The following is a 20,184-nucleotide window of genomic DNA, read 5'->3' as shown; positions in this document are numbered from 1 at the left end:
AGGTCACTCTGTGTTAGGGATGGAGTTTTTCACTCGGTCCTTGCTGGATTTGCCCAAAGTAAACGTGAACGACGTTTATCGGATTATTGAAGCAGCTTCAACAACTCCGACGTCGAAAAAGGACAAGGGTTTTAAGCTGTATGTGTGCAGTTTCATAAAGGACTTCCAAGGTAAGTGATTGTTTTAAGTTCTCCGAAATGCCTGTATATGTGTGTAACACAGCTAAGCTAGCCAGTCTCCCGTAAGTGCTTTGTAAATGTTACGTGTTGGTGCGATGGCATTTATTTACCCCAATGTTACCCCTAATTTTTCTTTTGGGGGACCCTGCCTATCCACTACTGCCTTATTTAATGAAAGAATATTCAAATGGTGGCGTAACTCAACAAGAACAATATTTCGGACTATGTCTCTGCAAAGCGCGCGTGGTAATTGAATGCGCATTTGGACGGCTAAAGGGTAGATTTGCCTGCCTGAGGCGACCCATGGACATAAACATTCATGATCTGCCGCATGTCATATATGCTTGTTTTGTGCTTCACAGTTACTGTGAATCTTGCAAAGAAGGTGTGGATGAGCACCATGTTAGTGGCGTCATACAGGGTGACCATCAAGACCAGCCTCCAACAGAGAGCAACAACTATCAAACACTAATCAAAATGCTGGGAAACTAGTTTGAAGAGTTGTCACCAAATACCTGGATCCTTAAAGCTTACCTGATTAACAGCTGTTTTAGATAACACTTTTGTACTCTAGGGTAAATATTACAGACTGTTAGACTGCTTACTGTCTTATGCTTTCTTGAAACTTGTCTTTATTAGATTTGTGATATCAGTTTATTTGTTGTTTAGATCATTTTTTTAAATTTTCAGAAATACATAAAATACATCTGTAAATATTTGTGACTGATTATTTCTTCATTTCAATTTAGATTTGATAGCTTGTTTTAACATTTCAATAAATGTTATTATTTACTTACAATGTCATTTACAGGTTTAAGATATATATCAGTTTATTTAATTGTTCTTTAGATAATTTTTAAATTTTCAGAAATACATCTGTGTAAATATTTATGACTGATTGTTTCTTAATTTCAATTTATATTTAATAGCTTGTTTTGACTTAACATTTTATTAAATGTTACTAATATTTACTTGCAATGTCATTACTTTACAGGTTTAAGATGCTTAAACATATGGAAGCCCTTTTCCCGCAGTGATGAAAAAAAAAATTGCATCTCATAATCGTGAGATAATCTCTTTAGGAGGTACAAGTTTTTTTTCTCATAAGAGTGGGGGAAATGAGGATCCACAGAATCATAACATATGCTGTTGACATTTTAAAATTGAAAATTCTTACATTTTTGGACTTTGAGTGTGTCTGTTAATAAAAACAAAAAGATGGAATTAAGGACACTTTATTTTGTAATTATTGATTGTATGAAATAAGCAAATATTAGCAAAATTTAAATAGGCAGGTGGATCTCATCCACCTCCGGGGCCCTGCCACCGAGGAGCTTCTTAACCACCTTGGCGACCTTGTCCCCAGAGATTGGAGAGCCCGACCCAGAGTCCTCAGGCTCAGCTTCCTCAACGGAAGGCATGTAGGTGAGATTGAGGAGGTCTTTGAAGTATTCCGCCCACCGGCCCACAACGTCCTGAGTTGAGGTCAGCAGCACACCATCCCCACTATAAACAGTGTTGGTGCTGCACCGCTTCCCCCTCCTGAGACGCCGGATGGTGGACCAGAATCGCCTCGAAGCCGTGCGGAAGTCTTTCTCCATGGCCTCTCCAAACTCCTCCCACACCCGGGATCACCCAAGCCGCATGTCGCTTCGCCCGCCGGTACCTGTCAGCTGCTTCTGGAGTCCCACAGGCCAAAAAGGCCCGATAGGACTCCTTCTTCAGCTTGACAGCATCCCTCACCGAAGGTGTCCACCAACGGGTTCGAGGGTTGCCGCCGCGACAGGCATCAACAACCTTTTGGCCGCAGCTCTGATAAGCCGCCTCGGCTTATCGGAGGTACGGAACATGGTCCACTCAGACTCAATGTCCCCCACCTCCCCCGGAACGTGTTCGAAGTTCTGCCGGAGATGGGAGTTGAAGCTCCATCTCACAGGGGACTCCGCCAGACATTCCCAGCAGACCCTCACTACACGTTTGGGCCTGCCAGGTCTGACCGGCTTCCTCCCCCACCACCGGAGCCAACTCACCACCAGGTAGTGGTCAGTAGACAGCTGCACACCTCTCTTCACCCGAGTGTCCAAGACATACGGCCGCAGATCCGATGAAACGATCACAAAATCGATCATCGAACTGCGGCCTAGGGTGTCCTGGTGCCAAGTGCACATATGGACACCCTTATGCCTGAACATGGTGTTTGTGTTGGACAATCCGTGATGAGCACAGAAGTCCAACAACAGAACACCACTTGAGTTCAGATCGGGGGGCCGTTCCTCCCAACCACGCCCCTCCAGGTCTCACTGTCATTGCCCACGTGAGCATTCAAGTTCCCCAGTAGAACAAGGGAGTCTCCAGGAGGGGCACTCTCCGGTACCCCCTCTGAGGACTCCAAGAAGGGGTAGGTAATCTTAACTATTGTTCGGCCCGTAAACACAAACAACAGTCAGAACCCGTCACCCACCCGTAGGCAGAGCACTTTAACCACTAAAAATATTCTTTATGTCGGTAAACCATTTTCATTCTATATATGCACATAGAAATTCACACTTTGGTGTGATTTTCTTGAAACTTACACCAATTCACACCAAAGAGTGAATTTCTATAAGTTATCACTGCAAAGTCCTTTAATGACAGAATAATAATAAAAAATCTCAGTCCAAGATAGTGATGATTACATGTTTGCATCATTAAGGGTCTGCAGATGGAAATTGGCTTTTTCTATGATCTGGTAAAATGCATCAAATGGTGACATTTATGTTTGAGTTGTACATTGTACCATTTATCGCTATCATTTCAGAAAATAATGCATCAAGAACTTACATGTCCCTCTTAAAGATGGAATTAAACATGGAAAAGTCCTAAAAATTATCAATATTTCAGTTTACAGACTATTTTGTAACGCATAAATCGGTTTGTAATACTGCTTATTTAGTTTCTTATTTCCCCTGACAATAAGGTTGAAGTAGAGCTTAAAACTTGCACATTGTTAGGCTCGCTCCTAAATCCACACTAAAGCCAGGATAGAGAGGTTCACTGAATGTTGTCTGGACTCGGTGCAGTAGCGTGAGCTCGCCAATGCGCGAAACACTGTAGAAGCTCAACTTTCCTTCATTGTACTCAAGGTGCACACCCACTCTACGTGACTGAGCTGGGGGAATCAGACCTTTATGAAGACTGTTGTGCCAAAAAGTGCAACCAGAAGGAGAACAGATGATTTTCCAAGACAGCTTGTTGTGTCCGAAGCAGCTGTCTTTACCCTGCCCTTTCCTTTGTATGCCTTTATATGACACAGCCACCTCAATGATGCCACCATCCCACTCCACCTCCCAGTAGTTGTTTTCTTGAAGGTCGTCTTGGCACAGCGATTGGTAAAAGTGGGAGAATCTGTCAGGGTGATCAGGATGAGCCTGGCCTGTTATTCCCCATGATAGTTCTCTCTTGGTGTTTGCCATGTATAGACACGCATGCACTGTGTGAGGATCCAGCGTAGGATCTGTGAGAGAGGAGAAATTCACTCACTCGTAGGTTGAAACTTTAACACATTTCTGCAGAAATATATTTAACATTCTACTTACATATAAACTTGGCCAGGATGTCTTTTCTTGTTGTTGGTTTGATATGAAGCTTTCTGGGAATATGCATCACTGACAAGAAAAAATAAATAAATTCTCAAACTCAGGAAATGTGCAAATTTAATTAAATTTGCTACAAAATACCCAACTTACTTATATTATCCATAAAATGGCCAAATAATTGTACATTCTGCTTGCCACACATGCTTTTCAATTGGTTGGTTTTTGCAGACACAAACTCTTTCAGAGACACCAGTCCTTCATGTGAACCTGAAAACACAGGGAGGCCACCCACAGCTTGAATATCCTGTAAGAGCCAAACAAATACATAATCCCAACAGTCTGACACTAAACAATTAAAATAAAAAAGAGGAAATGAAACAAAGAAATCACCTTTAGGAACTGAATGGGATCATCTGTCTGTGCAAGCTGGCAGAGCTTATGATCCATTTCCTTCAGTTTATGAACTTCACGCTTCAGTCGTGCTTTGTGACCGTTAGTCCAGTCAACTCCAGCTTTCTCTACCTCTTCAACTTTGCCTCTCATCTCAAGACATTTCTTTTCCAGAAAATGAGCATATAAACGGAGATGTTCGGTACATCGCTGCTCAAAGTTGTCACTTGACTCCCAAGCAGCATCCTTGTGGAAAACAAACACCATTACAGTCGTCATGACTTGCACTCACAGTAAGGTTGGGGGATTTGGGGTAAGGTTAGTCAGAAGCGGATTGGACCAAAACATGCAGTAGGCATTCCATTAACCTTGCAACATCAGAACTTGGAGCTGAGTTTGACGTCACACCTGATTAACAGCATTCCAGTTAACATACTTGGATTTCAACATGGTGTCCATGGTGCTGTTCGCAGCACCTCTTACGAACATTGTTTTAAGCTTTACTTTCCATAAGCATACATCGTATGTTCAGTTAGTAAGTCCTACATTGATTTTATATGCACTCTTATGTGTGTTTTGTGAAATAAACATGTTTCCACCACATCTTACTAATGTTGATGTAAGGAGCGGCTATTAAACTGCAAAGTCAGCCTAGAAGTATTTTGGTAACTATATGCTCCCACGTCCCAGTGAAAAATCTGTCTTCTGAGGGTGTTCCAGTTGATTTATTCAACTGGCAAGTCGAAATGTCACAGTTCAGACTACAACTGAGGCGCATCATTAGTTTGGCAATGTTAAGTTGTAAAAAACTTTGCTCATTTGTCTACTGTAAGGAAGACGAGAACAAAAGTGTCACTCTCCATGTCATTGCAAGATGTACACATATTCTTCACGTGTTGCACAGAGCAAGTGACTCAAGTTAATGTTTTCAGATCCTGGTTCAACACAGGCATACTTAACAATTTGCAGTAACTAAGCATTTGCTTTTACAAGAAGGTTTTGAGCGATCGGCTAAAAAGCCATTTTGTGAAGTTCACATTTCAGGTGTTTTTGCTTATTTACACTTACTCTAATAGATTTTGCTGCTTCCTCTAGCTGTCCTATTTCACACTGCGAAACCCGAACTGCATCTGCAATTTTCTTTCTGGTTCTTTCCAGCTCCTCCTGTTAAAACAGCAAGCAATCAAATTGTAAAGGCATTAAGATAAAAACTGTCACAAAAATATAACTTTCGGTTTTGGATTAATTTAATTACCTGCTTTGCTTTGACTTCTGCCGTGACTTCCACAATGTCATGATTTTTGTGCTGCACCACACAAAGTGGACAAACCAGCTGCTCATCAGTGCGACAGAAAATTTCAAAAAGTCTGTCATGACGGGAGCAGATGCTTTCCTTGATTCTCGTAGAGGCCTGAATCAGCTTGTGCTTCTTCAGTACAGGAAGTTGGAAATGAGGCTGCACATGTGTCTCGCAGAAGGAGGCAAGACACATGAGACAATACATCTCAGCTTTTCGTTTTCTTGCAGTGCAAGAATCACACGGCACATCCCCTGGTAAAGCAACATCACTTTCATCACCAGCAGCACTTTGACTGGGTTTCGTCTTGTGCTCCTCCAACAGATTAGCCAAGACTGTGTTTCTCTGAAGAGCAGGCTTTGGGCTGAAAGTTGTCCGGCACTGAGGACAACTGTATTTCCCTTTGAGGTTTCGTCCTGTGTCCCAGAAAGTGTTTATACATGTCTTACAGAAGCTGTGTCCACAGGCAGTAGTCACAGGTTCGTCCAGCAGCTGCAGACAAATAGAGCAATCCAATAGGTCCAGACTGGAAGCCATTTTCCTCCGATCAAACCTGTTGCTTTCACTTCCATTCACAAAGGAGTGGCCTTTGACCTTGTGATCTAAGAGGGTGGAACTTTTTCTTGTCTTAAAGAGACACACCAAAATTCCAGCAGTATTCAAAAATGCAAATCAAGAAATGCAATATTAGAGAGGAGAAATATTTGCATTTTACTTAAGACTGGATGTATTTATTGCAGAAAATGCTGCTTGTAATCAATTTCTTACAGGCCATCAAATTAATGTACCCTGAATGCCAGTTAAACATAAACACTACTATTCAACTTTAATCATTAATTCACTGAAAATTAGTCGGTTCTTTCTATTACTGAAAGATGCAAAGTATAAATAATAAAAAAATATATATATTAAATGTCAAACATGGTTGCACATAGCTGCTTCTCTGTGAAAGTAAAGATCTCAACTGATCATACTGTTGAGACATGACCAACAGTATACACTGGGTTGGATGTAGTTGAAATGACAGAACGACAGAGAGCAATTGGAAACTATTATCATTCACTGCTGAACAAGTAAAGTATAACACACTTCAGCAGCAAGGTGGTTCAAGGTGCTTTACATAAAAAAAGCAGAACATTGCAAAGTTATAAAAAAATAAAACACCACACAGTCAACAACTGAACATGATGAGTGCCATCACCAAAACCTTACACATAAAATATGTGGGTCAATGTTTCATTTATTGTAGTTCAAAAGAGACAAGAAATTATTTGGTACAAATCTTAACAAAAATCTAGATGAAGATACAGAACAGTAATGAAAGTTAAGCACAGTTTCCATGCAGTTGCAAACCAGGGAAATGTCAGAGGAGAGTAAAGTTCTACATGTCTTCATTGTATCCTGACATTACCGGATCTACACAATATATATATAATTCACGTAAGATTCCCTTATAATTATTGTTCATGTTTTGCTTTTGCATTGAATACAATGGCAGAGTAATCATACTTACATGACTGAAATTATACAGTTTAATTACATTATTTCCCTTTACAGCAAAATATCAGATGCTTAACTTTAACTGAAAACTGTATGTTTTCAGTTAGATTTATGGATCTTGCAACTTGCTTATTTAAATCAAGCAGTTTTACTGCTGCTTGATTATCTTTACTGAAGCCCCTTTGGACACCATAAACCCAGGGTATAAAGGCTGGGAGAAAGTGGTTTGGACTTTATGGAGGAGCACCAGTTGTTCAGAGCAAGACACACTGTAAAAGGACAGTGTTCCAGCTTTATGGTTCAAATACAACCCCATTCTGGGAGAACATGGGTTGGGAATTTTGATTTTCATTTCATTGTGCCAAAAAGTACATCCAGAATTTGCCAGGGAAACACTCCAGGACTGGTCATTGTATCCAAAGCAGCTTTCTTTCATGTTTGGCTCTTTGTAGCACACCGCCACCTCAACTCTGGGCCCCTTCCACTCAACTTCCCAGTAGCAAACGCCAGACAAACCTTCGGCGCACAGCACCTGATCATATTTGGTAAATCTCTCTGTGTGGTAGGGATACGCCTGGGCTTTCTTGGTCCAAATAACTTTGGTGTTTTCCTCGGAGAGCAGCAGGTTCTCGAAAGCTGTGTTGGGATCCAAACTCAAGCTACAGGAATCTTAAATGTCAAAAAAAAAAAAAAATTAAAGATAAAAACAACATTTAGTTTGGTCAACATGGATCCACAAAGGCTATTTTGAAAATGTAACATAAATAACTTACACATGCACAATTCCTGCCTTGTCGTTGGATCTGGAACGGTTTCAACTGAAAACAGAAAAAGACATGACATCGCACAACCACACACTTACATGTAAAAGTGTTATATTCTGTTGTGTTCTTACTGGTATCTGATATTTCCTTAATAGCTGTTGACAAAGTTTCCATTTTGTTCTTCAAGTCTGATATGGCCTTTGTCACACAATCAAAGGATAGGCACTGCTGGAGGTCAAAGTTCAGGCTCACTCTAGGTTCTGTGCCATTAAAAATAGGCTTGCAGTGCTGGAGAAGGACAAAAAGACAAGAACACAGCATCATGCAGTGCTTTTCAAAAGTCGTCGTACCTTTTTCACTTCTTGCATTTCATTACATGCCGAACACAAACCTTAATGAATTTTACTGTATTTTTATGTGATAGATTGACACAAAGTATTGCACGATTGTGAAATAAAAGAGATGTGCGTTTATCTGTTCACCTGCAAAAAGTAAATGTTGTCTTCAGTTGAAGACAGCTTCCTCATTTCGTCCTCTCTCCCCCTCAGGTCTCTAATCTCCTTCTCAAGCTGACTGATGAGCGTTTCAGTTTGACCGGACGCTGCATTTTCCTGATGTTTGATTAGCTCCCGCACAACTGAACGTCTTTTATCTGCCACCGAGACAATTTCAGCGTAGATCTTCTCATTTTGGTCAAGTGCCGCATCTCTGGAAAGCTGAAAGCAGTCGCCACCAAAATATAAACTATACGATCCATTTCAATGGAAATATGTTAAGCCAAGAGGGATAAAGAAAGTCACCTTTAATGCCTTCATTTTCTGTCCCAGCTGCCGCACCTGCTTCACCTTTTCTCCAATTCTTTGCTGATTTCTTTGTTTCTTCTCTCCAAATAGTTTCTAAGAACACATTTAGCGGTCACTTAAACTAATTTAGATGAACAGTATGCAATATTATATGCATTTTTGTAACTAACAGAAGGTTTCATTATCACTGAAACATAGCACATGTGCTAATGATAATAATAATAACTAATATTATTAACAAGAATAATAAACAATGATCTTACTTGTTTCTCCCTTCTGGCTGCTGCTGCTGAGACAGTGTCATGGCCTTTGTGCTCATCCATGACGCAAAGCAGGCAGATGCACTCGTCATCACTGCGACAGTACACTTCGAGCAGCTTGTCGTGCTTAGAGCAGATCTTCTCCTGGATGGAGCCTGACACCTCCACCAGCTTGTGCCTTTGGAAAGCTGCAGACTCATAGTGAGGCTGGACGTGTGTGCCACAGTAGGACGCAAGACACACCAAGCATGTTTTGACAGCCTTCAGTTTCTTCACAGTGCAGAAATCACACTCCACTTCATTTGGTTTAGCTTGCTTTTCACATAGAAGAGTCGTTCTCTCTGGTTCGGCCATTTTCTCGATCAAATCAACCAGTACCGTGTTCTTGTTCAGGACTGGTCTTGAGTTGAAAGTGTGTCTACACTGTGGGCAGCTGCAAACGCCCTTTGCATCCTCCAGGTCCCAGTAGTTGCTTACACAGTCCATGCAGTAGCTGTGGCCGCAAGGAAGAGTCACAGGTTTCTTCATCGCCTCCAGGCAGACGGAGCAGCACAAAGAATACGAAGCTTCACTTTTCGCTGCCATCTTCTTCACTGCATTTGGTAACTTTCACTCTTCTCCCTCCCTCCCCCCCTGCCAACAAATCTAGAAAAACTGGGAAGGGCTGCTGATCAGTAAGTTTCACTTTCTCTGAAATGAAAGTTGGACAGTATGAAAGCCTCTTTCCTCCCTTTATTGAAAAAATAATATTTTTTTCTCATAATTTTGACTAAGCTACATACTAGAAGATACTTTCTGATAATTATGAATTACCTCTCACATAAATTTCATTCAACTACACACAGCCCTCATAAGAACGTATAATTGTAACTGATTATGCCATAAAAATACATATCTTTTTTTATAACTATGAGAAGGTCATAGTTTTCAGAAGCAAGATAAACTATTTTTTATGAAAAAGATAGTTTTACATAATTTTCACGTAGCTGTCTGATAAGAGATATAGTGTATTTTTTTTATTATGACAGCGCTCCATCATTTGTATCTAGTTCCTACATGTCCCAGAAGTAGCTTACACAGCCCACACAGAAGCTGTGACCGCAAGGAAGAGTCCCAGGTTTTTACACCTCGAAGCACACTGCACTAAATAATGTCCACTGTCTCTAATACCAAAAAAACAAAAAAAAAAAACACTTTAAGTGACTCCATTTTTTTTAAACAAACATCAAGTTATGTTAAACAATAGTCATAGAATGTGACAGGGTTGGTTAGGGTGAGATTGGATTTAGTCACAGAATTTATAATTAACATGTTAATTGCAATAGCCCATACCAATACATTTTCTATGGGAAAATGTTCTAAATCCTTAACTTTCTTGGCCATTTTGCTTACTGTCTATTTAGGAGACTCGTATCCCAGAAGATGTTGCTTTAATGTTTTTAATGTAATATTCTTTCCAAACCCAGATTCTGCTTTGTAAAGTAAACCTGTCCCTTGTGCAGCAAAGCTCCCACAAAATATGATCCATGTATTTCACAGTGGAAATTGTGTTTTTATGCTTGTAAGCTTTCATTTTTCCTCATAATTCAAGAGTTGTCAGTAGGGCTAAACTCGTAAACAACAAACAAAATAGAGAGTTTAATCAAACCACAGAGCGTGTTCCAGGTTACCATGGAAACAGCGACGGCTTCCATCGTCCTGTTTACCAGGAAGAGGCGGAGTGTCTTCCTTTCTCTAGTTCTGTTGTTTTTAGGCAGAAGATGGAGCTCCCGGAGACCATCAGAAAGCGCTTAGATGACTTTTCTCGCAATATCTTATTTGACCAGAGTCGAATTGTGACGTTCACCGAAGAAAACGACGGATTCTTGCCTCACGGTAAACCACAAAAAATAATGCGACTAACTTTATAGACGAGTTAGCACAGATGTTAGCATGCCTTGCGTAGCATTATTTTCCTTATTTTGCTAATAAAGTTGATGTTAAATAAAAACAACGAGGATGTGCTGGGGTTTATCCTGGTGTTCGCTGTGCTGTTGTTTTGATCTTTCCAGAGAAACCAGTTCTGTCCAGCCTCCAGCTGCAGATGTCGCTGTATTTTAACATGTGGTTCTTCCCCTGTTGGTGGATCAGTGAAACTGTTATGCTGCATCTCAAGGTATGAAGGAGGGCATTAGCTGCAAACAGTGATCAAAAAGACTCAGAAAGAGATAAACCGACTAAACTGGTGTACGGATATACAAAGTATACATTATATAAATGGCTATATTTAGGATGTAATTAGCCCTCACGCTAAATATACATTTAAAAGAATGCAACATGTTACCAGTCCCCAGTAAACCTGAAATCCCTTTGAATATTATAACTATTATGCTGCTGTTATGTTGCTAAAAAAGCAGCAATCTGATCTTTTGCTAAAATATATATTATTTTGACTTAGACTTGAAGAAGAACCTAATGGTTTCAACTAAATCACACACACACAAAAAAAAAATGGTTTGGCGTTTGTCGTTTCCACCAGTACCCCGCCTTGCCAGAATACTACAAGTTCATCCTTGTGACTATTCTGCTGCTCATGACTCTGATTGAGGCCATCAGACTTTATCTCGGATATGCTGGGAACCTGCAAGAAAAGGTGAGACACTTCTTATTAAAAGCCTGCTAATTGTTGTTAGGGCTGCACAATAGAAAATCTTATGTTGGCAATAATTGGTAAATATTGCAGTGACGATATCAGGTGCAATATGCTCCCATTTTTTTCTTCCGTTTCTCACTTGTGCTTCCATCAATCTGTAACATTCAAGCACTTTGGGCAATGCCGTTTGTGTCCAGTGTGAATATTAGCTGTCGAAAAACTATCAATCTGGCTAAATAATAAATTAAATGAAAAATGTAAGTTTAGAGCATCTTGAATATATTCATCCTATAATTATTGCACTACAAACAGTCCTTTGCGATATAAATATTGCACACACTGATACTGCGATGTATTGTGCAGCCATGATAGTTGCTTGGATCAAAAGTGGATGGTGAAATTCATAATTTTGCTTTTTTCAAAGGTTCCGGAGTTGGCAGGCTTTTGGTTGCTCACCACCCTCCTGCAGCTTCCCCTCATCCTCTTCCAGCTGTTTAATGAAGCCATTCTCATCCAGCCTCTGGAGAGGGGCGTCCACATAGTGCTCATCGTATTTATTCTCATACAGGTATGGGTGTCCGCTTGGTAAAACCGGACTACAGTTTCATGCTAAAACACGTCGTGCTGCATGTTTTCGTGATGTTGGCATCCAGCAGTTGTTACTGAGTGACGTGCATTTTGTTCTCCTCGCTGATCCAGGCTGCCTCCGGGTTTGCAGCGCTGCGGAACATGGTTAGACACACAGGGAGCCAGTTTCATCTCCAACAGTTTGACTGACTTCGGAGGCTCAGACATCCACGTCTGTTCTGGTGTGCAATGAGTCACAAGGACGCCTTCTTTCTGCACATTTCTCAAACACTAAGGGTGATGTAAAAAAAAAAGGACATAACACGTGTCATGTGGTTGATATTTTCATATGATTTATATTTAAATAAAAATATTTATTTTTGTATTTTATTCACATCTGGTTGTATTTTCTTTATGTATTATTGACGGAATTAGTTCTAGGTCCAAAATCCTTCTAATTTTGGTACTGGCATCACCAGTAACTTCGAAAAGCAAAAATATTTAATGAATTCAGGATTAATTTAATATTCTGTTTCCAGGCAGTATTCCTTATCACTCTATGTTAAACAAAGTTCCAGCCATCCATCCGGTTTCCATCCAGTCGTCTATCTGTCCATCATCCATCTGCTCATCATCGGTCGTCATCATCTCATTATTCCATGCATCAATCTGTTATTCCATCAGTCTATGTTTCTATGACAGAGAAACAGACTGATTCTGTTTTTACATTTTTATTCATTTTTCCTTTTGTTTCTGCCCGGGTTCAAATATATTGTTGAATACCTCATTTTCTCTCAAGGGGTTGCCAGTGTTGTGAGACCCCTTGGGTTTGGTCCATGAGAGGTGTAAACGAAGATGCATCCACTGGAAATTAGAGTATTTTGAAGGAGATGTTAGCTAAGAGGCATAGAATTATGTTTTGGTATAAAGTAATAACGAAACAAGGTTAAAAAAAAAATTGTAACTGAATTAAATACAGTGCCAGACATATTTATTGGCAGCCCTGGTAAAAATGTTCAGCATAATTTTCTACCACAAATCTCAAAAGGTTTTCAAACTTTAAATTGGGAACAATCATTCAACGGGGAAAAATGTCATTTTTATAAATAATTGATTTTACATGCGTTATTTCAGCTTTTGCAAAGTGTTGCTCCTGTCCCACTTTATGTTTTACATAACGCACCAACTTCGTTGCAATTGGGGTTGTAAAAACAATTATTTTTTTAACATGGGATTTTGCCCTCGTAAAGAAATGTGGCATAAAAGGTTTTTACTTATCTCTACCAGAGGTACTAATAAATTTGACCGGCACTATAAAGTAAAAAAAAAAAAAATGTTAGGACGAACCTTCAGATGAATGCTTTTGGGTCCCTTCTCTATGGCGGGCTCTGGTTATGTCTGTGACCGATGCGGAGAAACTCTTAGATGGAAAATTACCCGAGACCCACTGTACATGTTTGTCTTTGAAAAGATGGCGATTCCTGGATGCGGAAGCGGATGGCATCGGAGGAATGTGCGGAACAATTCTGACAAACCCAGATGGGGGAAACCTGCCAAAGAGGAGACACACAAACCCCTAAAAACGAACACATTCAACATCCTGTGCTGTTTGAAAACATAACTCCTCTGTATGGCTTACCTGCATGGAGCTACAAAGACACTTGACCCTAAAAGAGCACAAAACCAATTTACTGAATGACTGCAACTGAAAAGCGTGACATTAAACATCCACACATGCCACTGCTACCTTGTTGAGAAGACAAATGTGGCGTACAGCGCGGGGGCTGCATGAGAACAGGAGGACGTGGCGCCGGGACCTTCAGAGAGAGAGGGGGGCAGCTGTATCTACTGCTATCCGCTTCATTACCTGCGAAGCGAGGAAGACGCACGAATCCTTACCACAGAGAACCTTTTCAGACTCCTGAACCATTCTAAAAAGACTTGTTTCATCTGGAGTCTATAAGAAGTAGCAGTACTTAATGGAGGTGTCATGTACGCCGTGGTTTCATACAGATGCTTCAATTTGTGTTGCTTGCATGAGATGCAGTCCTTGTCCTGACTGTCCTCCTAAAACACAATGTATCCTTTGAAATAATTTAACATCGTAAAGGCGGGAGCGAGCAATAGTATCAGAAAGAATAGAAGATAATCGGGTATCAGAGTTTGAGATCTTTGACTTGCCACACTGTTACCTGGCTGACTTCTTCAGAATGACTGGTTAGAGATGAGAGTACACATTCTCCCTTCCGGTCATTCTGCTTTACATACAAAACATACAGCTCTTATTTTCCAAGATTGCACACCTTAGTAATCTGGATACTCCTATCCCACAAACCTGACCTTTCCTCCCTTTTGTCCTCCAACAGGTTTCTCTTGGCTTCTTACTTGATCCATCTTTTCAGGAGAAAGACAGGACTCCTGCAAAAACAGCTTACTGATAACCCGTAAAGGAAGTTATGAACACATTAGCATGTTAAAAGAATACAGCATAATAAGCCTTACAGTACATTTGCTGATCTCCAGAACCTTTGTCAGTGACCTACTCCTCACACTGCTTGGCTGGAGTCTGTCTCTTTCCTTGCGAGTTTTTAAGTTTTTCTTTTTCTTCTTAAAATGAGTTTTCTGAAAGGGAGAGAGAGACAGAGAGAGAGGAGGTGCATGTGTGAGAAATTGATCAAATATGATTCAAACCAAACTTTAATGCCTGTGTGCTGTTGCTCGGCAATTTAAAAATAGAGTTCAGTTCAAATAAATCGAATTTGTTAGGATACCTCTGGAATTCTGTGCTGGTGCAGTAAATGAACTGGAAGTCCGTCTGAATCCGAACTATTAGAGCCACTCGTGCTGAGAAAGCAATGAAAAAAACAACAAAAAAAAACAAGCTAAATGAGAGCAAAATTCACATTTACTAAACCCTTTCCCCGGGTGTTGGCTGCAGTCTAACATAATAAAATTACCTGGTTTCCAGGTCAGACATTGAAAAGCTACCATCGGTATCCAGATTCTTGCTCATTTTCTTCTTGACCTCCTTTTTCAATAAGGTTGACACCTCTACTAAACAGTGAGCCACCTAAAGTAAGAATGAAAAGGGAAAGAAAAAAACTATATTCATTGGTCATTTCAAGTGCCCTTCAGAAGTACACATATCCATTCAACTTCGATTTGGTCTCGATCAGACCCCAAACTTCATCTATGCACTGGGATTTTATGCTATGCACAAACACAAAGCAACCCATGTCTAGTTCAGGTTTTCAAAAGGTTTTCACACACAAAAAAATAGAAAAAGTTTGAAGTACCAACAGAACTCCTTGAAAATATGGTTGTAATATGAACAACAATGTTTAAGAGTTTAAGGGATGTATACACCTTTACAAGGCACAGTTTAAAATTCACATTAGTACATTAGTAGGCCGTGTTTTTACACGAAAGTGTATTTCTGCTTCATTTCTTGCCTTTGTTTGATCAGGGTCGCAGAAGTCCAGCAGGGTGTCACAGAAGTAAAAGCCCATCGACTTAAAATCTCCAGTAGTAAAGTGGGTCCCTTTTCTGTCATCTAAAGTAACAGCAGAAAATACTGCAGAACCTTGTGTGACGTGCACATCTATGAATGCATGAAAACATACAGGGAGACTGTACTTACCCAGAGTGGATCCTCCGAAGGTGGCCTCCATGGTGAAGCTGTTCTTGATGCCCATTCTCCACATGACGACCCGCCCTGTTCCCTCCTTGCTCTTCTGCACCTTGAACCTACAGCTCTTGTAGGAGAACTGAGAGAATGATTTAGGTGTTGATGCTGAATATACTTTCCTCAGATGAATCACAAATACGAAGAAATAGTGTTTGCAGCGTTTAAAGCTTTATCTCCTAAGACTCTGCCGAAACATTCACTGGGTTACCTTATTGCTTGCATTCTTGCTCATCATTAGCGGAAAGACCCTCTCTTGAAACTTTAACAGCTTGCTGTTTCTGTCACATCCATACATGAACACGTTGTGTTTGCGGCTGTGGCCGTGAAAATCACAGTAAAGAACCACTTCTGTTTCAGCCATAAGTCTGCAGAGAGAGAACAGTAAAACAGGAACGGTTCGGAAGAAATTCATAATGGATTGGGCTCAAATGTGTCAGAGCAGCACCATAAAATTCACGCTGGGCTGCAGACCTACTTGCAAGTTCTGTTAGAATTTAATCATGTCTTCTGTGTTGTGTTGAAATGTGTGGAAAAGCTTAAATATATTTCCCCTCATTTCAGAAAGTAAAAATCATTATATTCAGTCATATTAAATAAATTAGAACATATGTCTCACATGGGTTTTGCTTGTCAGATTAAAAATACTTGTTGAAAACAACTTTTAAGCAGATTTTAAACATATTTATCATTACGCCCAGATTTTTGTTTTTAAATATCGCTTTTCTATTGCTGAGATGTAATATTCAAAGTTTATGTCACGTTTTCATTAGCTCCAAGTGGAAAATCATCATAATTAACTGAAATAAATGTTTCCAAACATCCATCTGTGTGTAATTATTTTATATAAAGCGCTTGATTTAATGATAATCGTTCTTAAAATAAATGGGTTTTTCAATAATATTCAATTTTATTAAATGGGTCTGTAGATTAATTTCATTCGGAGTGGAATAATTCAATCCTTTATTTCTTGTCATGTACATGATTATGGCTCAGGAAAACCCAACATTTTGTTTCTTGAATAATTACAATATCCACTTGTGATTAATAAAGGAAGGATATTCTAAACATATTTCCCCCAATGCATTTAATAGTTGGTTGGGGCTCCTTTTGCATTATTACCTTTCGACCATGCTCCTGGTGTGCCAAACACATGGAAAAGAATCCTTCAGCAGCGTTTTATAGTTTCTGTTGAGGTCCCTGCCTGCCAGTGAGCACCTGTAGTTTCCCACCACAACACCATCTGGGTTCAACATTGGCACAACCTGCAATTAAAATAAAACATAAAACATGAAAAAAAAATTAGGACAGAGAAGTTTCAAAGCATTTTAGTAATAACTGGATTACAGCTGACAAAAATAAACTGCGCACCTTGAAAATAAAGTTATCCCTGAGAACCTGAGCATCATCTGAGTCTCCGAGCAGAAAGTCTAAAAATCCCTCCATCATCCAGGATCCGTTGGTTTCCCCTGGATGGACTCGCGCTGTCACCACCACAGCCTTCTTGTTTCTCACCTCGGCCGGGCTGCTCCCTCTGGTTGTGATGGTCATAACATAGACGATGTTCCCTCCGAGACTTTGGCACAGCGTCCGCACGTCGCAGTACGACGCTACTGCTGGATTGGAGGTTATCTGCTTCAGGTAGTACTGCAGCCGTGAATACGTGTAGGGGTAGCAGTGGGCCAGGTAGCACGTGTCTGAGTCATAGGGGAACCGGACAGTCCAGGTGAGCGAGTAGAGGCTGTCGCCGGCGTCATTGGTCTCATTTGCATCCTGCCCAGACACACCATTAAAGTCCATTGAGATTAGTACATAAGATCTGTCCAGATTAGAGCTGTAAAACCTGCATTGCTTGTGGAAAATACTAATTTGTTGAGTTTTATAAGTTTTACATTAACATGTGGCAATTCTAGAATGAAGGTTAAAATAAACAAAACGCATAATTTGCAGCCTATTCACACATCCCAAAGAAAAACAAAACCTTGCATAAAACATAAAAAATAACTTCATCTACATTCAGTAAATACGTGCTAGTTTTTTGTTGCCTTGTAATGTAACAGAATTTGCAAACATTAAGTCGTCTGAAAGCAGATCCTGATGCTACCTCGCTGCAGTTCTGAAAGTATCTGATGTTGGACCCTACTCGATGCCAACCAACTCCATTTTCCTTCGCCGCCGTCTCGGAGTACAGGAGCGGCCTCATGCCGAGGGAATACAGGCTGCTCGCCTTCATCAGGTTGGTTATGGTGAAGCGGTAAATCATTTTAGCCTTCATGTTCCTCACCCTGAAGTAAAACCACTGCGTGTGCTTCTCAGTGTACAAGTCTGTACGCAGCGTGAGCTCATAGTCGAAGGCGCCCCTGAACAAGCAGGAAAAACGAGAATACAGAGTTCAGTTGCTGTCACATTGAGGCAAACTTTCGGGGGTAAAAAGACAAAAACAAAATGAGCCAAGAGCGAAGAGACTCACACTTGGACGGCCTTCTGAAGGTTGCCACTTTCGAAGCGCGATTCAAATTCAAGACTAATATCTGGGGGTGTGACAAGAAACTTGGCACAACTGGTGGAGCCCCTGCTTCCTCCAACACGAGAGCGGGTGAAATATAAATGCTTTGTGGCTGAAATAATAAAGAAAGATATGAAAAGAAGAAACACAGAATTAAAAATGATGATGTTCTGTGATGCTCTGTGAACAAAACTGATAATGAGACAATGTGAAGCCCTTTGAGAAAACACTTTTCTTTCCAAAATGATTTAAAGCCATCATAATCACTGAAAAACCTTTCTAATTTTTCTGACGTGAAAATTGTTATGTGTGATTTAATAGAGTGTGTGTAACTGTCTGGTATTATGTTCTTAGGCATCATGATGACTGCAAAAAACCAAAACCCATAGTTACCAAAGTCCGAGCAGTACACCACATTCCCTGGTCCATCAGCAGCTGGAAGGAGGGACTCCCTGCGTGAGGGCTTATAAAAGGGCTCTGGCTCTGGTGGCTCCCAATCTAAAAAAAACCCCCCAAAAATCAATCTCTCTCTGAGTAATTATAGGTCTCCATCTAACCAAGTGGTAAAAGTCAAATAGCGTGTAATGTTACCTATGTGCTGGATGCTGTCGCTGATGACTTCACACTCTTCTGGCCATCGGGGGCGAGGGAAGTTAACCAGAGCAGACGGTGGCCTTAGGATGAAAACCGGCTGACCATCATGGAAGTTTAAGAGCAGCTGCGTTGTCCTTAGAGTCTGACTCAGATTCATGCATACTACTGGAAGATGAGTCACACCTAATAACCTGTAATCTTGGTCAAAGTGATGTAACACATTCTACTAGCTTCACCCAGTGGCTTTATTAATTCCACATCCTCGTGTTATCAAATGTTAGTTACAAACAGTACACACACAAAGTTGCTTACACTGCCTCCTGTCAGCTAATTGGTCCTCAGTTTCCTCCGAGTTGGATTCGTCAGGACCCAACGTCTTGCAGGTTTTCCATAAACTCCTGATGACGGCGTCTGCGCCGGCTGGTGTTCTCTTTGTCTGAGACTGTAAATAAAATCTCCATTAAATGTATTGAATTCAGCAAGATTTTATGAAAGGAATTACACAACCAGCGTGTGCAACATTTGCTGCTTTCATCTTCAAAAACTACTTATGTCCAAAGTTATTGTCATGGGGTAACACTGCCACCTGCTGACAGTTTGGGTTATTTTTCTTGTTGGTCGTCTGGTTAATAAAGGACCCTTTTTAAATGTGCAGTCTTGTCTCCTTCAATAAATTATTTGTCCACCGGATGTATTTGTGTTTGCTAATACATCCTGCGAACGTAAAATAAAAAAAGGCTTGTCTCCCAACAGCCCTCCAATTTTCACTGGCACTTTGTGTCGGTCTATCGCGTAGAAATCCCACTATTTTATCAGTTTGAGGTATGAATTGAAGTGTGAAAAAGTTGGGGGTAAGAACACTGCAACTTGTAACTTGTTTTCGTAGACGAAGCTTCGTGTTTGGTGGACAATTAGAAAATCACTGTCAATGATACAATAGCTTAATATGCTGTTTTAAGACACAATGGGGTTGCTCACTTCCTTCTTTCTGTATTATAGCTGTAATTTGGGAAACTAGTTAAAACACTCGACCACAATTATTTTAGAAAGAACATGAAACTTTCCTCATGCCTCCATGTTTCATCGAATATCCCATCTTTATGTAATCCAATCGGTACCATAACATTAAGGAAATCACGGTTGTCATTTCCCCCCGGTTGTTCCATAATGCTAACATTTCGTTAGATTCTGCCAAGAAAACTAAGCAAAAATTGACTTTCACAATCTCGTAGCAACTTACCTCGCTAGACATATTTTCCTTTAAGTGCTCCGTGGGACTGAAAACACCCAGAAAATTATTCTCGACGTTGCCAGGCAACAAAGTAGCACAACACCGTTTTTTCCATGGATACGTACGGTCAAACCATACCAATGTCGCGAAGTACAAGCCATAAGTACGCTAGTTTGATACCAAAATAACATTTGTTCAAAA

At 40.4% G+C, this 20,184-nt stretch overlaps 4 protein-coding genes across 7 annotated transcripts; 1 reads left to right on the top strand and 3 right to left on the bottom strand.

Annotated features, from left to right (window-relative positions):
• Positions 1-2,778: 2,778 nt before the first annotated feature.
• LOC106948428 (tripartite motif-containing protein 16-like) lies at positions 2,779-6,031 on the bottom strand. Its single transcript, XM_015034075.1, has 6 exons — positions 5,400-6,031; positions 5,213-5,308; positions 4,145-4,390; positions 3,905-4,058; positions 3,755-3,823; positions 2,779-3,672 (listed from the first exon to the last, which is right to left on the bottom strand). Exons 1-6 carry the CDS (start codon positions 5,976-5,978, stop codon positions 3,149-3,151), a joined length of 1,668 nt encoding a protein of 555 aa, XP_014889561.1. The 5' UTR covers positions 5,979-6,031; the 3' UTR covers positions 2,779-3,148.
• A 632-nt stretch (positions 6,032-6,663) lies between these two features.
• LOC106948427 (tripartite motif-containing protein 16-like) lies at positions 6,664-9,422 on the bottom strand. Its single transcript, XM_015034074.1, has 6 exons — positions 8,772-9,422; positions 8,506-8,601; positions 8,188-8,421; positions 7,837-7,993; positions 7,715-7,759; positions 6,664-7,610 (listed from the first exon to the last, which is right to left on the bottom strand). Exons 1-6 carry the CDS (start codon positions 9,351-9,353, stop codon positions 7,090-7,092), a joined length of 1,635 nt encoding a protein of 544 aa, XP_014889560.1. The 5' UTR covers positions 9,354-9,422; the 3' UTR covers positions 6,664-7,089.
• Positions 9,423-10,343: 921 nt separating this feature from the next.
• tmem17 (transmembrane protein 17) lies at positions 10,344-12,526 on the top strand. Its single transcript, XM_015034073.1, has 5 exons — positions 10,344-10,643; positions 10,820-10,923; positions 11,287-11,400; positions 11,825-11,968; positions 12,100-12,526. Exons 1-5 carry the CDS (start codon positions 10,529-10,531, stop codon positions 12,175-12,177), a joined length of 555 nt encoding a protein of 184 aa, XP_014889559.1. The 5' UTR covers positions 10,344-10,528; the 3' UTR covers positions 12,178-12,526.
• A 96-nt stretch (positions 12,527-12,622) lies between these two features.
• agbl2 (AGBL carboxypeptidase 2) lies at positions 12,623-20,165 on the bottom strand. Of its 4 annotated transcripts, none has more exons than XM_015034065.1 (21): positions 19,993-20,165; positions 19,065-19,194; positions 18,750-18,917; positions 18,552-18,656; positions 18,123-18,270; positions 17,757-18,012; positions 17,024-17,425; positions 16,775-16,917; positions 15,864-16,020; positions 15,608-15,734; positions 15,420-15,520; positions 14,925-15,037; positions 14,739-14,811; positions 14,470-14,589; positions 14,308-14,385; positions 14,160-14,225; positions 13,944-14,034; positions 13,715-13,834; positions 13,607-13,634; positions 13,315-13,517; positions 12,623-12,831 (listed from the first exon to the last, which is right to left on the bottom strand). In XM_015034065.1, exons 1-21 carry the CDS (start codon positions 20,002-20,004, stop codon positions 12,752-12,754), a joined length of 2,721 nt encoding a protein of 906 aa, XP_014889551.1. In that variant the 5' UTR covers positions 20,005-20,165; the 3' UTR covers positions 12,623-12,751. The 4 variants fall into 4 exon arrangements, with proteins under 4 accessions (XP_014889551.1, XP_014889553.1, XP_014889552.1 ...); XM_015034067.1 differs by having other exon boundaries at positions 18,750-18,914; positions 19,993-20,164; XM_015034066.1 differs by having other exon boundaries at positions 14,160-14,222; positions 19,993-20,162.
• Positions 20,166-20,184: the final 19 nt, after the last annotated feature.

The sequence above is a fragment of the Poecilia latipinna genome, unplaced genomic scaffold (assembly GCF_001443285.1).
Source record: "Poecilia latipinna isolate Pla-1442-1.1 unplaced genomic scaffold, P_latipinna-1.0 Scaffold287, whole genome shotgun sequence".
NCBI classification, from domain to species: Eukaryota; Metazoa; Chordata; class Actinopteri; order Cyprinodontiformes; family Poeciliidae; genus Poecilia; species Poecilia latipinna.
The sequence above is the reverse complement of the archived record's forward strand: the minus strand, read 5'-3'. Positions and strand labels throughout refer to the sequence as shown.

Coding starts and splice junctions, on each gene's coding strand:
- LOC106948428 (XM_015034075.1), bottom strand. CDS start 5,978: ATGGCTTCCAGTCTGGACCTATTGGATTGCTCTATTTGTCTGCAGCTG. Junction 4,391..5,212: donor AAGCAGCAAAATCTATTAGA/GTAAGTGTAAAT, acceptor GTTTTCCACAAG/GATGCTGCTTGGGAGTCAAG. Junction 4,059..4,144: donor ATCCCATTCAGTTCCTAAAG/GTGATTTCTTTG, acceptor TGGCTCTTACAG/GATATTCAAGCTGTGGGTGG.
- LOC106948427 (XM_015034074.1), bottom strand. CDS start 9,353: ATGGCAGCGAAAAGTGAAGCTTCGTATTCTTTGTGCTGCTCCGTCTGC. Junction 7,994..8,187: donor ACAACATTTACTTTTTGCAG/GTGAACAGATAA, acceptor GTCCTTCTCCAG/CACTGCAAGCCTATTTTTAA. Junction 7,611..7,714: donor AAGGCAGGAATTGTGCATGT/GTAAGTTATTTA, acceptor TTGACATTTAAG/ATTCCTGTAGCTTGAGTTTG.
- tmem17 (XM_015034073.1), top strand. CDS start 10,529: ATGGAGCTCCCGGAGACCATCAGAAAGCGCTTAGATGACTTTTCTCGC. Junction 11,401..11,824: donor CTGGGAACCTGCAAGAAAAG/GTGAGACACTTC, acceptor CTTTTTTCAAAG/GTTCCGGAGTTGGCAGGCTT. Junction 11,969..12,099: donor TCGTATTTATTCTCATACAG/GTATGGGTGTCC, acceptor TCGCTGATCCAG/GCTGCCTCCGGGTTTGCAGC.
- agbl2 (XM_015034065.1), bottom strand. Junction 14,035..14,159: donor ATTCTGAAGAAGTCAGCCAG/GTAACAGTGTGG, acceptor ATTGTGTTTTAG/GAGGACAGTCAGGACAAGGA. Junction 12,832..13,314: donor CCAAAAGCATTCATCTGAAG/GTTCGTCCTAAC, acceptor TCTAATTTCCAG/TGGATGCATCTTCGTTTACA.